At 37.3% G+C, this 17,111-nt stretch overlaps 1 protein-coding gene across 2 annotated transcripts in view; it reads left to right on the plus strand.

Annotated features, from left to right (window-relative positions):
• TUBGCP3 (tubulin gamma complex associated protein 3) overlaps positions 1–17,111 on the plus strand; it is a 53,988-nt gene that overhangs the window by 15,032 nt on the left and 21,845 nt on the right. For both annotated transcript variants that reach the window (XM_052773926.1, XM_052773927.1), the window contains exons 4-9: positions 2,326–2,403; positions 3,019–3,236; positions 6,047–6,219; positions 8,755–8,873; positions 11,269–11,394; positions 14,936–15,004. In XM_052773926.1, coding sequence (XP_052629886.1) covers positions 2,326–2,403; positions 3,019–3,236; positions 6,047–6,219; positions 8,755–8,873; positions 11,269–11,394; positions 14,936–15,004 — 783 coding nt within the window. The remainder of the gene's footprint in view (positions 1–2,325; positions 2,404–3,018; positions 3,237–6,046; positions 6,220–8,754; positions 8,874–11,268; positions 11,395–14,935; positions 15,005–17,111) is intronic.

Below are 17,111 nucleotides of genomic sequence, written 5' to 3' on the forward strand. Positions count from 1 at the left end.
TAATTTATGTATAGATCATGGCTAAATTTTATGGGACAATACTAAGATTTTAAGATGACGAAAAAGTGATTCTGTGGAGAGTGTGACTAGTCAGAACTTGGTTCTGCCCCTCCCCTCATCCATACTTAACTTACCCATTAGTTTGTTAGTGCTTGGAGCTGAAGTTGTATAACTTTTCCTGTTTTCCTTATCCTGTGGGTTTGTATATTGTTTGCATTGGTTTGTACAGTGAAGCAAGTGTCACTGGTTTGCAGACACCTGTTCTGATGACCTCAGCCATTTGTTTCAGCCTCTTCTTGCATGTATTGCACTATGTGATCTTGTTCTTTTAATACAGGTTTTCTGTAACGTGTTTCTGTAGCTTACGTACTGTGTTGCCATGCCATTGCATTTTGCAAGCAACATAGCTGCAGAGCACAATGGCTGTAAATTTGGAAACAAAATGCCTTGTCCGTGTTTGTATCAGTTTGGTTATTCTTCCGAATGTAATACAAGCTTACATCAGCTATCTCCTTGTATTTTGCTGCCTGCTCAAATGTTTGAGGTTCTTTTAACCTTCTGTATTGTTTTTTTTCTGTGCTAGCATCTTCCGTACATGAAATGGTATCATCTGAATACTGCCTTCTTTAAAATTCACACTACCAATTATTATTCAATCTGCTGTTAGGTTTATTACTAATGGTGGACAATCATTTCCTTTCCCCATGAGCTTAGGGAAGGGCACAGAAGGAATATGCGTTTCTTGAATCAATGAGGCTTTTTCTTCCTCCAGCAATTCTCTTGAAAGCAACTAGGAGAAAGAAAAAAGCTTGCGTGAATCTGTTTTAACTTCATTTCATCCATTACTCTAAAGAGAAAAGGAGGTCAGTGCTTATTTTAGTGGCAGCTTGCCAGTTGAGCAAACCATGCTTCTTGAGGCGCTTAGACTTACTCCATCCTGGCCCACAGAAGCAGTGGTAATGTTGCTGCTCCTTCTTCACCAGCTGTTAATGAGTTGCTGGATTAGTTACTTGCAACAGATGCAATACCTCTACTTTCTGCTTCTTGTTGAGATCAAAGCAGAAGATAAACTTCTGCTCTACATAATGATACAGAATGTCTCCTTCTATGCTTTTATAACAAATGTAGAGCTTTGGTAGGTTTGGTTAGCGGGCTCTGTCCTGAAGAAAGAAATGTTCGATGACCAAAATTCTTATACCATGTAACATATATGTACAAAATGCATAATTTGCAGAGAAACAGCAAAAATAGGAAAAGGTGAGAGTGAAAATGTGTTTAAAAAAGAGAATTTCAAAGTGACCTTGAAAGTGCTTTTTGCAAGACTGATAGCACTGAATTACGTTACGTTGCTTCATAAGGGATGGAATCTTTGTTGAATCTTGGTATGACTGAAGTTTTCTTTATATTCAGCATTGCTTAGTATTCCAGACAATAGCCTGATCAATATTGTGAGGGAACTTGTGTGAGTTTCTTTGTCTTACTCCACTACTTAATGTCCATTATGAGGTTCTATATCCCTGATCAATTCAGGTGCAAGCATGAGTGTCACAGAACTATGGAGTAATATATCTAGAAACATTTGCCTATCTAAAATAAAACACTTTAATATTGGCCATAACTCTTCAAAGTGTTCTTTTTGTAGCTTGGGCTTTAACATTGTTCTGTCTTCTGCTGCTAAGCTTTCTGCTGAGATCTAAAGTTGCTGAGAGTGTTATTCTAGCAGTCTGTATGTATCTGTCTATTTGCTAGAGACTATATTGCACATTCCTCAAGTTTCACATTAACAATGTGTCTATCTTAAGCTGTGAAAATTTTGGTAGCTCTCTTAAATGGCATTTAAAGTAATAGAAATTGAAACCCTCAAACTTTTGAAGCCTCCCTGTAAAGGACAGTGAAGGGGAAAGTGGAGAAAAGACAGTTCTTTGCTTAAGACTGTATCAAGAATTTTGCTTCTTCACCTTTAGGTTACAGTAGCATCCAGATCTGAGATGTTTTAAATGGTGAGAGTGTGTGGGAATGCTGGTAAAAGTTCAACTCTGTATAAACCTCTTTCTTAGAAGCTATGAATTTTAAATTGAGTGTACTTGCTGATCTCAGAGCAGGTGAGTTCATGATTTGAACACAGTGGAGAAAATAAAATTAGCAATACAGAGGCTGCACTGCACATTCCCAGTTTACTCGAGAATCTGGCTCTGAGTTGGTGTTATTTGTGTGGAAAATTGATTTGTATGTGTACATGTTAGTAGGCTAGATAATAAAAAAAAATACATTATTATCAAGAGTTAAAACAAACTCATTTCTGTTTGTCTTAATTTTTTTTTAAAGGGCATTTTGAAAAACAAATGGTCAGTACTCTACCTCCTGCTTAGCCTTAGTGAAGATCCACGTAAGCAGTCTAACAAGGTAAGTGAGGAGACCTTTGTTAGTTCTGAGAAACGGTCAATGTGTGTCACTTACTTTAGATGTCATTAAGAATCACTATCCAGACTTGGAACCAACACCTCAGGTTGTGTTTGTGTGTGAGGCTGAAAGGAAGAACACACTTAAGACAAGTATCTGCAATTTTTTTCTGTGTAATTTTTCTGTGCTAAGTAAATGTAGAAATATGAGCTGTCCAACATTTGTAGCTGAAGTTGTGACTTTTTTTTTTTTTTTTTTTCCCGCTTTCTGCTTGGTGGTGTAATGTCTACTCATGTGCTAATGAGTTTGAAATGGAGTAGGGAGAGCAAAATTCTCCTTTGGTTGCAGCTCTGCTAGCACCAAAGTGCTTTTTGCAGCTATTGCTAATGACAATTTGCAGACAAAAATAAGCTGTATTGCGAAAAGTACTTTTGCTCACTGTAAGGGACTTGCTTTTTTGTCATTATAATTGTAACAACAAATTTTTCTTTGCATAAATATGGTCTTCAGTTATTTTTTGCGTTGTTGAATATTACACTCCTGTTGTAAGACATGACTTAAAGCAACTCACAAATCATTTCTTTTTATTCCTCCCTTTTCAAATCCTTTCCTTTTCAGGTATCAAGTTATGCCACGCTCTTTGCTCAAGCATTGCCACGGGATGCTCACTCAACCCCTTATTACTATGCCAGGCCTCAAAGCCTTCCACTGAATTACCAGGACCGCAGTGCTCAGTCTGCCCAGAGTTCTGGCAGCATGGGGAGCAGTGGGATCAGCAGCATCAGCCTGTATGCCCTGAATGGGCCAACGCCAACTCCACAGTCACTGCTTCCAGGGTAAATTAAACTGTTTTACCTTACAAATAGGTTTGGAGAAGGCTAGAGATGATCTGCTTTGTTGTTGTTGTTGCTTTTTTTTTTTTTCTTATTTTTCTTTCCCTTACCCTCCCTATTTGTTTGCCATTGGAAATTCCACTGTAGGTGCGTAGAAACTGAGTTCCTTAGCTGAACAGTTCTGAATATCAGGTGCTGTTATATGACTATATGAAGTCATAAATGGCTGGCCAAACATATACATTCTTAAACTTAGCTATCTGCTGAACTGCTGATATTTTACTGGATCCACTCCTTTGGATTCTAGTGCCAAGTCCTTTTCCAAATTTCTCGGTTCTCTGAAACACTTTAAAATAGTCTTTATCTGTCTTCTGTAAAAACCTTGGATTTAAAGTCCCCACTCAAGTTCCTTTTACAAAGCATTCCTCAGCCAGTGTCAGATTAGTAGACTTAAAATCCTCCATTTTCAAATGGGTGACCTTTCTTGCATGGTCTGACTTTCTTTTAAGCATGCTCACAGCAGGTTGGCTGTTGTATTAAGCAGTATCACATCTTGAGCGGACAGGGTTTTTTTGGGGAAAAAAAAAAATTAGACAAGAGTTGACTAAAAAAAATTAGCTATTAGGAAAAAAATCTTAAATCACCTACTGTTCAGCAGTGGTTTAATTGTCTGTTCATACCAAGGTGAATCTACATTTGGAAGCGAAACATTAAAATACCAAATGGTTCAGATTTTTTATAGGTAAAACCTAGCCATTGTAAGCCATAAGATGATTACCATAGTGTTGACTTTGTTAAATAAGCTAACACAGAAAGTAACATGCTCAAAATCTGAGCCCATGGGATATCATGTTGTATTACCCCTGTAGCTCTACAAAGCCTGACAGAGATGCACTTCACAGAATTTATGTTCTATGGAGGGAAAATAAACATCCCTGTGAGAGGGAGTGGTTCAACAGGTTGATGGAGGTAGACCTTCCTCTCTGCTCAGTACTGCTGAGGACACATCTGAAATGCTGGGTCCAGTTATGGTACAGAAAAAGACATGGGCAGACTGGAGGGAGTCTGGAGAAGGAACCCCTAAACTAATTAAGGGATTGGAGCATCTGACATGTGAGGGGAGACTGTGAGAGCTGGGACTGTTCAGCCTGGAGGAGAAAAGGCTCAGGGGATCTTACCCACGTGATTATACCTGACCAGGGGAGTAGAGAAGACTGAGACAGACTTTTCTCGGTAGTGCCCAGGGAAAGGACAAGAGGTAATTGGCAAAACTTGTGAGACTGGGACTTACAGTTAAACATAAGGGGAAAAAAACCCTTCATTTGCAGTGAGGTAGGCTGTGTGTTTGAGGGTGGGGGAATGTTGTGAAACACTGAAATGGATTGCCCAGAGAGGTTGTGTAGTCTCCATGCTTGAAAATATTCAAAACATGACTGGACAGTGCACCAGGTAACCTTCTCTAGTTGACCCTGCTTTGAGTAGCAGGGTTGGAGGAGGTGATCTCCAGAGGTCCCTTCCAACCTCAACCTTTATATAATCCTGATACAGTATAGAAAGGTATGTCAATGAGGTTATGTCATATATCTGCTTGCTTAAAAATATCAGCAGAACCTACCCTGTTCCTGACATATTCTTGGTCTGACCTGTTCAGGCTGTTCCATTTTATAGAAATTCACTGCTCTCTCTTTAGTCCTGTAGTCTGTGAGCTGGGCAACCCAGATTAGATCTTTCTTTGAGCTTCATTCCTCCTGAACTTCTCTTTATACATGTTTCCCTTTGTTTCTAGAGTACGTTCTTGAAGGGTAACAGCCTAAATTCGGTGTTGTACTCTAGTTGAGGCATTACAAATGCTAAGCACAACAGAGTTGCTCTGTCTTGCGGGCTGTGTTCTGTTCACTAGCTACAATCATATAAGTACGATGTGTGACTATCCCATGAGTTACGATGTGGTGGTTGAGAGAGGAAAGGCATTCCTCAACTTTTTTTACATGGACATTTGCGTTGCAATCTTGTTCCATCTCTCCCTGCAACTGCTTTCACAGCTTTGTGGAATTAGTTTATTTTTTTAAATATGTGTACGTTTCCAAATGTTTACAATCAGTTGGGGGAGAGGGGAGGAATGGTCAGCAGCAAAAATCCCTTGCAAATATTTTCAACTTTATTTTTCATTGTCATTATACAGAAATAATCAGAAAGTTAGCTTCTAGTCTTAACATTTTTTATGTTTAAGACTGTTTTTGTGAGAAGAATTGATAAGTTTGAGAGGAAGGGAAATCGGAGCTTGTCTAGATACTCCCTCCTTGATCACATCTTCAGGCACCTGATGCAAACTATCCTAAACAGTAGAGTGGCAGGACAGTGAACTTTCTCCTCCTTCTCTATTTTCCTTTAGTTCTTTGACATGTAACTACAGTTTCAAGTAGTAACAGAACTTCAATATTTGTTGTTCATTATAACTGTTGTTTATTACTATTATAGTTGTAACTTCACTTTTAATTCATTTCAGCATGTCTACACAGTTCAGTGTGAACAAAGTCAATCTTTGATATGAAATCGTATTTGACAAATTTGTACCTCCTTTCTTTCATGCAGGTTGGGGGGGGTTGAAGTGTAGGCTTATCGGAAGCAATAAATTGCTTGTATGTTCTGCACCTTTTTAAGGTTCCTTCATTAAAAAAAACACCCACAAACAAAACATCCACCAAAAAAAAAATCTGAAGCTTGGGGCATTTTTCAGAATTTGCATACCCCAACCCGGGTGATGGGTATAGAATCAAAGTTTTTAAAGATGTTTCTTCCTTTTGTCCGTTTAGACAATCCTATCAAGCTCCAGGCGTTGGAGACTGCCTCCGTCAGCAATTAGGGTCACGTCTCGCATGGACTCTAACTGCAAGCCAGCCTTCTTTACAAAGCACTACCTCAAAAGGCTTTTCAAATGCTGTCTCCCGTGGTGTGCCAAGGTCAAGGCGAGAAGGGGATACAAGTGGTGAGCAAAGATGTTAAAGATAACTTATTACAGTTGTTACCTATATCATCCATTATTTTTTAATGATTTTGAAGTGGTTTTGTAGCATGTTGAATTTTTTGAGGAGTGTTTTGCTAGAATGTATCCGATAGAAGGATAGAAGCAAATATGCAAGACTAGTATATTTGGCCACAATCTCTTTGGCTGGTTGTTAATTTCTTTTTGCAGTGGTTGGTTTGATAATGTGTTCTGGTCCTCTTAAAAGACTGACTTCATTGCAGTGTTTGTCAGAATCATGTGATTGTGGTTTGTTGAGTAATGATCAGTCTTTTGATGATCAGAAGATGCTACTGCTTTTAGAAAGTCAGAAGGAGAGCTCAATGAATAGATCTTGTTGAAACAGACTCATCCATTTGTGATTTTGTCTTTTAAAATTTGGAAATACGCACTGGAATATAGAGCTCAACTATTTTCTTTATATTAGCACACTGTTTATGGTGGTTGTATTTACAGCAATTGACATAAAATATTGTTGATAAATAAAAATTAGATAAATATTACTAATTTATTTCCTTGATTAAGTGGCTGTAAACTTGAAACTGATGCCTAAAGGATCTATTCTGAATTTACACAAGTGTAGCTACGGAGAAATTGTTTAACAGATGATCTCTGTGGCAATTGTGTAAGTTTCAACCCACTCTACTGTTACTGTAAAAGTGGGAGACTTTTCCAAATAAGAGAGCTAACAGCAGATGTTGTCATCCTACAGTGCTGTTACTCTCTGGCAAAGATAGATAAGAGATGTGGGGTTTTATGTTGGGAGATTTTTTGTTTTTTAAATAACTCCTATATAACAAAGTGTGGATAGTTAGAAGCTAAAATACAGCCTATCTGCCAGCCCCTGCATCTTTATGAGTAACAGTGCACGAAGCAAGAGCTTATAGACCAGAGTTATACTGGTATATCTGAGGGCAGCATTTGGCATTTAGAACCTAATTAACAATACTGTTGACGTGCAAGAGGACACATGTGTGTATATGTATATAAATATTCATAAATATATCTTCTTTTTATATATATGATGGGTATAATATATATAAATACAGAAAAAAATATATAAAAATATGTAAAATCTAGCACTGCCTCTTATTTTTGTTGTACTAATTGCCATAAAGAACAAGAAACTTGTTTCATTCAGTCAGCCAGCAGCTGTGACTCTTGATTCTTATATGGTATGGTTATAAGGACTGTCAGTTGTCTTAAATGTAGTCACTTGTTGATGTAGAACTAGAAGTAGGACTGCATTCAGAATATAAAAGGCTATTGTCAAGAAGATACAGTTCTATGAATATGAAATTCTGCTAATTAAAAGGGTTGGGTTTTTTTCTTCTAAAGTTGGTTGCTGTTAATTGGAGTTTTCTTATTGCTATGCCTTCACAGGTTGATATTAATACCTGTTGTATTATTTACCAATTAAAGAAACGTGCACTTGAATCTTTTACCATTTCACTAAGAGTTCCTAAAGGGGACTAGCTACTCTTGTCCGCATCTTAGTATTATGAGGGGAGTCTGAGTTTTAAACAGCATCTTGAGGTGATGGCTACTTTTGCCAAAATAAGAGTAGAATTTATTTTTTGTTGTTTTTATTCTGAGAAAGTGGATTGTTGGGGAGGCAAACTGATAAGGTAAGAGTGCTGTCAAATTTGGGAGAAGCATGTTGTAGCATCTCAGTTTCTGGATAGTCGTTGTTGAAATTGTTTCGTTCTTGGTATCTTAAATGTAAGTTACAAAAGCAGATGGTGCTGTTTTGCCCAGAAAAGGTGGGTGTAGTTGCAGTGGCCTGCACAGCACTTTTTCAATCTTCTGTTTCCTTTAAATCAATAAATACCCTAAATCTCAAACATAATCTAACCTCTAACTAGAAATATGAGCCAGAAGCAAACTGTATGCTGCAACAGCAAAAGCTTTACTAAATCAAAGGTATATCTATCTTCAGAAACAGTATTTATGCTTTTCTGTTTGCCAGCTCTATAGCTGTTATGCAGCTGGCAGTCTGGTTTTGATCAATCTTTTCACTGAGCAGTGGCCTATGTGATTGAAAGCAAATATTAAACAAGCAGTTCTTCCTTCTGGATTAACTCTGTTGTTTTCCTAGCTGAATGTAGAAGAGATTATTCTGTAAGTCCCATTTAACAGCTTCAGCTGTTTGTTTGAAGAAAGGTAACGTTATTGTGATGCTTGCCTCAGAACTTGCACTGGTGATTGAATCAGTTTAAGAACTGGCTGAAGTGTTGGTTAAAATATTACATGCCCTGTGTCGTCCAAGCTGACCTGCTCTGAGAGAATCCCCGCTATCGGTAGAGGCAGGTAAAGGGAATTCTTGGCTTTCCTGTCAGGTTGTTAAGAGGACTTAAAACATTTCTTTACAGGTTATAAACACAGGCTTTCTCTTTTCTTTTTTTGGCTAGGCTTCTAAACAGCTTTTTGAAGTTGTACTCAAGCCTAATTGTCCCAACAAATCTAAATACTGGTTGTTTTTTTTTTTTTTCTTTCTAGGCTCTGTTGAAATAACCGAAGCAAACCTTGTAAGAGATGTTTTGTATGTCTTCCAGGGAATAGATGGCAAAAACATCAAAATGTGCAATTCTGAAAATTGCTATAAAGTGGAGGGAAAGGTACTAATACTGTGACAATATGACAGTCCTAAAATGGTGGGGAATTGATTTGGGGCCATTTCATGTGCCAAGAGCACAGTAGACTTATCTTAATGTTGATAACTGAACTAATTTTCTTTTCTCCACCGTAATAATAGCAGAAAGTGAAATGTATAATTGTTCCCCTTGTTACTTTACAGTGACATTTAGGGCTGCTTAGTGGAGGGAAAAATGGAAAACTTAAATCTTGTTAAATCAGTTAAGAATCTGTTTAACAAGATTTAAGGATGTCATCTTCCGTACGTGTAGATGCTGCAAAGTTTGTAATTCCTCAACACCTTCACCGAGTTAATTATGTTCCATATACAAGTTAGATTATATATGGCAAAGGGAAGGTAGCATAATAGATTTTTCTAGAGGAATGTGGAGGAAACTAAGTCAGTGATTGCAAAATCGGCACTATGGGTTTCATTAGTTTTCTGTGTAGCTTTCATATCAAATAGGCTAATTTCAGGTGGAAAAACTGCTTTAGTTTGAATTCCTAAATCTGTTAATACAGGGAGTTTGATTATTCAGGTGGTTTGTGGTCAATAATGCTTTCTCCTGAGAACTTTGTGTCTTCAGTTATTTTTTTGAAGTCAGTTGTCTTCCATCCTTCTTCCTTATTGGCACTTGTAGTGAGCTAGTGGACCCAGTGAAGGTGAAATTATTTGACTGACTAGAGCTGCAGCTGGAACTTTTTCTGATAAACAAGGAGGACCAAGCTCATACCTCCTCTAGCTGTGTTGACTGCATGTTAGGCAAAATAGTAGTCAAAGCATGTAGTTTTCCCTCAACTGCACAAAGAAAGTGTCATTGTACATAATCTGTTTTTTACAGAAAGAAACACGCTTTCCAAGCTGTTATTCTTGCCTGAATGTTTTCTAATGTCAGTGTTAATATTAGGTCTGTTGGTGACATTTAGCACTGTATAAGCTAGCAGCTTCTGATTTGATCTAAAAGATACAAATGTAATAACACTAAGCCAATTTTGCTTGTTCCTCATTTGATTCCAGAGGATGTGCATTGTACTTACTGCTTGCCAAGTACTGCGTAGTTGCAGAATTCTAAATAGTTCTTATGTCATCTCTTTGGTTTTAGCTGTGGGCAATTTAACTATGTCCAATTATGCTTGTTTGGGCTAGAGTATATCCTACAGATGTTGTTCAAGAAGTTAAAGCTGTGCCTCTATAGCTAAAGAAGAGGGCAAGGGATGGAAATCTGGTCTTGCAACCAAATGCTGCTGCCTGGTTCAAGCCCACACTGCTGCAGCTAACGCACTCTGTATCTGATTTTTATCTTAGAGAATGCCTGTACTGCTAACTAAAAGGCTTAGTGAACGAGCTTGATTTCTAGTTCTTTGGCAATCCATGTAGCTTGTTAGTGCACTTGCTTTGGTTTGGACTGTTCCAGCTGGCTCTTCAAGTTAAAATTGTCTGTAGAGGTGGGATAGGCACAATTGCTGTGGGCAAAACTCAATTTCTGCCTCTTGGCCTTATGTATCAGTCAGATTGTTTGGGGGTTTTTGTCCAATAAATTTTTGAGAACTTCATGATGGTGGTTTTGGGTAATGTGACGGAATGTGGTAGAAGCAAATCTCAAGAAGGAAGAACAGTGTCTTATGTGTTGGTAATTTAAAGGAAGAAATGTGCTGATTCAGATGAAAATAGTAGTAGTAGTTAAATACGGTGTTGGGACTAAGGCGGGCTTGCAGGGTGAAGCGAGATACCTGGCGTAAGAAAAGTAGAAGCAGACTAGGGATCTCAGAGGGGCACATGATTAAATAGTTTATAAAATCTGTTGCTGGTGCATCAGACTTAAACTTGGAATTTGGATTCTGTAAGTTTCGGTTCCTGATACCTAGTCTGGCGTTGGGTCATTTGTCTTCTGTTAAAGGTTTGTTTCACAAGCAGTAGTAGCTAATTATTTTCTCTAGGTTTCTTCATTAGTTTCAGTAGTCGACGACTCTTCTAGTGCTCTAATATTTTCAGTCTTGCTGTTTATCACGATAAGATGAAATGTGATTCTGCATCATAAAATTTCAGATTTCTTCCTCTTTTTCTGAAGACTTTTGTTACTGCCATAATTGCCTAATGTAAAAAGAGTGTATGAATACTGTTATTTTAAGATTTCCAAGAGGGAAGGTCACAAAGTTGCTAGTAGTTTGTTGCTGCTGCCTTTTCAATGCTTATGTGTATAAATGTAATGCTAATTGCATGGTTATCTGCTTTTTTGGCACTATTTCTGCTGTAAAATGTAAAATGATTGTTTCCTGAACTGGCTTGTCTTATGAGAAAGAGGGACTTTTGTGAAGAAACAAGTATTGGCATGGTAGATTTGACTTAATTGCAAGTTATTGTTTCTGTTAACTTTGTAGGTGAGCTTGTCCAAATCTCTCAGAGATACTACAAGTAGACTTGCAGAGTTGGGATGGCTACATAATAAAATAAGAAAATACACAGACCAGAGAAGCTTGGATCGTGCGTTTGGACTTGTGGGACAGGTAGGTCAGCTAAAAAATTGTAGCAAGATCAATATTTTGGTCTTGTTTCCCTTAGAAACTGCTGAGTAAATGCAGTACTAGAATGATGCGTAAACCTTGGAGCTTGGATCATTCATCCCTTGATCTACTCCTTTTATGGACTGCCACTTTTGGTATGGGTCATGGTCTGAAGGCAAGGGAAAGGCATGTGCTCATGCTGGTCGTAAGAAGGAGTTGTCCCTGTCATTTGTAGCTGGAAAGTCTCATGCATAGATTTCTTTTCTTAATCTCCTTTTTTAAATTTTTTTTTTTTAAGTACTCATGCATGTTTATAAACAAAAATATTGCTTAAATGGGATGGTAGCATCCCTGAGCTAATTGATCACCAATTCAGTTGTTAGTGACCTATGCAGGAGACACTCTTGTCAGCTAATGTTGATGTTTGTGTGTTAATACTGCACTAACTTAGATAAAATGCAAATACCCCATTATCTTCTGCCCTTTCTTTTGAATACAGCATCAAAAGAATATTAATTTTTGTTTTTATAGGTTTCATCATCATGATTTGTAGTCTACAGTAACTTCACAGCTGCTGTAATACCCAAAACCACATTTACTGCTAAGGCATTCCCGTTTCCTCTCACTTGCTCCCTCTGTAAAACTGGATATTATCCCTTCTGAGTCGACAGAAATGTTATCCTTGCCTCTAGCCATAACATCCTACCTAATCTGCCAAGAAATTGAAGTGCTTCTCCCTTCAATCTAATTTTTCTTAAGAGGTCAGTAGAGACACTGTAGTGCTTCCTACTTTTCTAATGTTTTATTCTGTTCCCTTCTGTCTCTTATTCTACGTAACCCTTTTAGTTACACATAAATAATAATTTTTCTAGTGATCCAATGCTGATTTCCATGTTTTATATAGTAGTGCTACTGTATATGCATTTTCTTCAGACTCTCCCCCTTATATCTGGGTGAAGTTTCTTATACTTTATCTAGTAGCTTCCTGCTTATGCTTATTTTTACTGTCTCTGGCTTTAACCTTCAAGTTTACAGCAAGGGGAGAACTTTAATTCTTCAGTGAATTTAAATGTGCGGTATCTTAGCTACCATATGCAGGTTTCAGATCCTGTGCAGGGGGCTGTGCAGTTAGCTAGCTGAATCTGCATAGCTCTAATGCTGTTAATTTTGCTTGAGGCAAGCACATATATATATATATATATTTATATTTCTAGGACATAAGCATACAAATAAAAACATATGTTCTACTCCTGCTGTCAGTATCTGGGCAAAAAGTATATACCATTGCTCTTCACGGCTTTTATAGCTGACAATTTCAGGTGCTGCACATTGTGCATTAAGAATTTAGCACAAGAATATATTGTACTTTCTAAAGCATCTCTTGCCTAATGTTTTAAAAGAATGCTTGCGTAAACCCCTGTTTAAACCACATGTAGGATAAAATGTCTGTCACCTCTTTTATTATGATTCTGGTGGCTGTTTTTATCATGCAAAATGTCAGGTATTGACAATTTTTAGGAGTAGAGATATAACAATATACTACACTTTAACATCATATTCTTCTACCTTTGCTGCTTAGTATCTAAGTTCTACTTTGTCCTCAGAAAGCAAAAAGAATTATCAGCAATGAAATATAACTTGCCTTATATTTTGACATTTTGCCCATTTAAATCTAGTTGAGGTAGTGGGCATTTTAATTTTTTTCTCTTGAACAAGCATTCTGTTTTCTTCCTGAATTCTCTTTTGCTGTACACCAAAGCAGAATTCTAGGATAATGTCCAGTTTTCCATAACAGTTTGGGAAACAAAAAGATGTAGTTTGTGATGCAGGAATTGGCACTGGATGTAAATTTTAACTTCTAAGGCTTCTCTGAAAAGTTGATGGCCAGTTAGATCCTAAATCCTTTTGGCTACTGAAGTCAGTGATTACTGTTCTCACTTTTTGAGTAGATGTATAGTGCCTTTGAATGTTTTCTTGAAGGCTCTACTCTGCCCTCTATCTTGGCAAGTGCTACTTTAATAAGTTCAAAAATGTACTGAAGAAGCAAGTGAGAAGAAATGAAAAGTGGAGTTACACCTAAGGGGATTTCTTTTTGCCCTTCAGTATCCCCTGGAATAAAATGAATTTCAAATTTCTTTCTAATTTATAACATTGAGTTGAAGAAAGGAGCTGTCTTTCCTTGTAAAGGATACAATGGCAAGATTAATGATTTTTCTTTTTTTTTTTTTAGGCTTCTTAGCCTCTTAGCAGGTAGGCCTCTTAGCAGGAAAAAAGATTTATTTTCTCCTTGTGCTTGTAGTAATGATTTCTCCCTTCTACACACTCTAGTGAATAAATATTTTACTTTAAGCTCTTGGGTTCTTTTTGTGAGGCTTTCCTTATTTTTTCCAAATTACTTCGACTGTGATGACTTTAAAAGGGGTTGAGGGGAGTGTCCTGGGGAATTTCCTATTAAAAAAAAGTCCATTAAAATAGATATCAAAATCATTAGCTGAGAATTAGGTAAGAAATTGGTTCTGAAGAATTTGTGTGTGTGCACAGAAGTACTCTTCAAAAACCAAAAAATTTTCAAAACCCCCAAAAGTGCTTAAAGTCCAAAATTTTCAACAGTCCAGAATTAATGAGCCATATTTTTAATTCGGTTTTAGAAAATGTTTTGCAGGATATTTTTTTTTCTTTTTTTTTTGTCTGTGTGTTAGATTAAGATTATTACAAAAACAAAGCAAAACCCCAGGACCCCAAACTGTGGAAAACTATCTGTTACTAACCAAGTATTCTTTCAGGAATTATTTTTAAAATAACCCAAAGTAGCTGTGCTTAGAATTGTTTTATGAAGAATTTTTGGTTTAGTTCAGGCCTGTTAACTTCTGCACATTTTACAGATTTCTTAGGATATACTTAGTGTTATTCATTTGTTCCATGTCAAGTGAAGAATCGTATATGACTGTCAATTGATAAAAGGCCAGAAATTCAGAGTACTTGATCCAGCAGCACTTACTGGGAGTATTCTTTTGAGCATTGTGTTTTCTTGTTCGTGTCATATAGTCTATACTGTAAATATAATGATGGTTGCCTGACTTCTGTGTTCTGTTATTAGAGGCCTTCCTGAAATTGAAACTCTTATTACTTTACTACATGCTGTATGTTACATAATTATTAAAGAAAATTTCTTCTGGGTCATGTTATGATTTGCACATCCCTATGGCAATTATTAATGTCTTTATTGAGGTGATACATCTATTTGGAGAGTTATGCTTACCATAGTTTGTTGATAGAATTAAGACAGCAAGAAACAGAAAGTCACTTGACAGCGTGTATATATTCTTGGAAAAGGCCTGTGCATCTCTTAGGGAAGCACTTATATGTTGGCCAGTTTTCTAAGAGTTGGCTTTTGTGCTGAAACTTGTAGCTTCATTCTTCTTAGGAAATTTCTAACTACCTTCACAGTGTGGTGATAGAATAAAAGTTATTCTAGATTAAACCAGAAAGATTTTTTTTCCTGATTTTTTTTTTCTTTTTTCTTTTTCTCTTATTTCTCTTACAGAGTTTTTGTGCAGCCTTACATCAGGAACTTAAAGAATACTACCGACTTCTGTCTGTTTTACATTCTCAGGTAAGTTAAGTGGTTCTTGTTTAACTTTCTTATTTTGCTTTACGTTATCTGAGTATCTCCTAAAAGGTATACCTAGGTATCCCATTAGAAAGGGAAGGATGTACAGCAATTTCTACTGACAGTGGACACAATTCTCTAACCTGTACATTTCTTACTCTTTGGATGTATGTACCAATGAATATTTTTCTCTTAGAAATTCACTGTTATTTGATGTATTACCTAAGCAAGGTATATAATGTGTATTTCTAAGCCTCTGTCCCTATTTTGCATCCTTTTTGTCAGTTTCATCTTGTGTGATATCTTTATCATTCAAATCCCAAACAGCATGATACATCTTTGAAGAGAGAAAAAAAAAATCTTTCTGTATTTCAAGCAATGCATGGTTCAGCAGCTAGTAACAACAGTTCCAACTTTTTGTTCTGTCTGGGGCAGTTTGTGCATTTTCCTTGTCGCTTCCATTGTATTGAGAGAGTAAGATGTTTCAGTGTGTTTTTTCTGTGATGTATAGACCTGCTCAGTGCTGATAATGTTGCAGTTTGTCCACAAATATTTATCGGTATGTGCACCTAGATGCTAGCTCTAAAATAAAAATTAGATATTTTTTTTTCTTCTGCTTACTGTTTTTTTTATATGGGACTTTCAAGGAGTTCCTTATTTGTAATTGAGAAAAATTTATTCTGAGAATTGACCTAAAGTTAAATTAAAATGCCATTTAAAATTCATTCAAAAAAATCTGTAGTTTAAGTCATAGGTTTCTGTAAACATTTTCAAGGCATCTATTCCTTTTGACTCACTTGCAGTTCTTTAACACTCTTGACTTTTGGAATGCCTGTCATACATACTTTTTGCTTGTTTTTCCTGGCTACTATCCGGTTACTCTTTTTGTAATTATTTCCTGCTCTGTCCAAAATACGTTTGCTCTCTTGGTTTGTTGGAGCTTTGATTTATTCTAACTTCTAAAACTTCTTGACCATGAAAATATTTATGACTTCTTTGAAATGCAGCTTCCTCTTACCTTTTCTGTTCCACTAAACCTTCCAAAAGAAGAGACGAGTCTGGTGGGAGGGAAAGCATGTGAGGGGAAAACGAAAGGAAAGTTCTGGCATCCCTTGTTTTCAAACTGCATTTGCCTTTGTGGTGGGTTGACCCTGGCCAGTAGCCAAACACCCGTCCAGCCTCTCGCTCACCCCTGTCTCTTGAAGAACGGGGAGGAAATAGAAGGAAGGCAAAAAGACAAGTCAATCAAGTTAGTGACAGTTTAATAGGGAAAGCAAAAGCTGTGCGTGCAAGAAAAGCAAAGTAAGGAATTCATTCACTACTTGCCATCAGCAGGCAGATGTCCAGCCGCTCCTGGCAAGCAGAGTGTCAGCACACTGAACACTTGCTTGGGAAGACAAGCTCCATCACCACAAATGTCTTCCCTTCCTCCTCCTTTCCCTGAGCTTTTCTTCCCAGGAAAACCTTTTTGTCCTCCATATGTTTGGAAATGGTTTCCAGGATTAGTTGCTCTGTCAGCATCCCAGGGCATGAGGTGAGTCTCAATGGTGTGTAGTTCTGTGGATCCTCCTTGAAGAGAGGAGTGATACTTGCTTTTTCTCAGTCGTCAGGAACCTTCTCTGATTGCTATGATGTTGCAAAGATAATCAAGAGTGGCCTTGCAGTGACATTGGCCAGCTCCCTCAATACTCATGGATGCATTCCATCAGGTTTCATAGACTTAAGTATACCCGGTTTGTTTAATGTTCCCTAAACTGATCCTTCTCCACTTGGAGTAAGTCTTCCTTGTTCCAGACTTCCCCTCTGATCCCAGGTGACATCTGGTATTCCCAGTGACAAATCTCACCAAAAAACCAAGGCATAGAAGGTATGAAGTACCTCAGCCTTTTCCATTTTTCCTGTCACCACTTTCCCAGCACCATTCAGTTGTTGGACACACATTTTTCTCAGTCTTCCTTTTACTTCCTTTTACCTTTTTGCTGCTCTTTGTTTCTTGCCAGATTCATCTCCAGTGTTAGAGTTCATGAGTGTATTGAGCACGATAATTAAATGCATTCTGGTAGAGAACAGTCAATACAGTGTCTGTAATGTACAGTTTTGCTGCACTAGC

Source organism: Harpia harpyja, chromosome 22 (genome assembly GCF_026419915.1).
Source record: "Harpia harpyja isolate bHarHar1 chromosome 22, bHarHar1 primary haplotype, whole genome shotgun sequence".
In the NCBI taxonomy this organism is placed as follows: Eukaryota; Metazoa; Chordata; class Aves; order Accipitriformes; family Accipitridae; genus Harpia; species Harpia harpyja.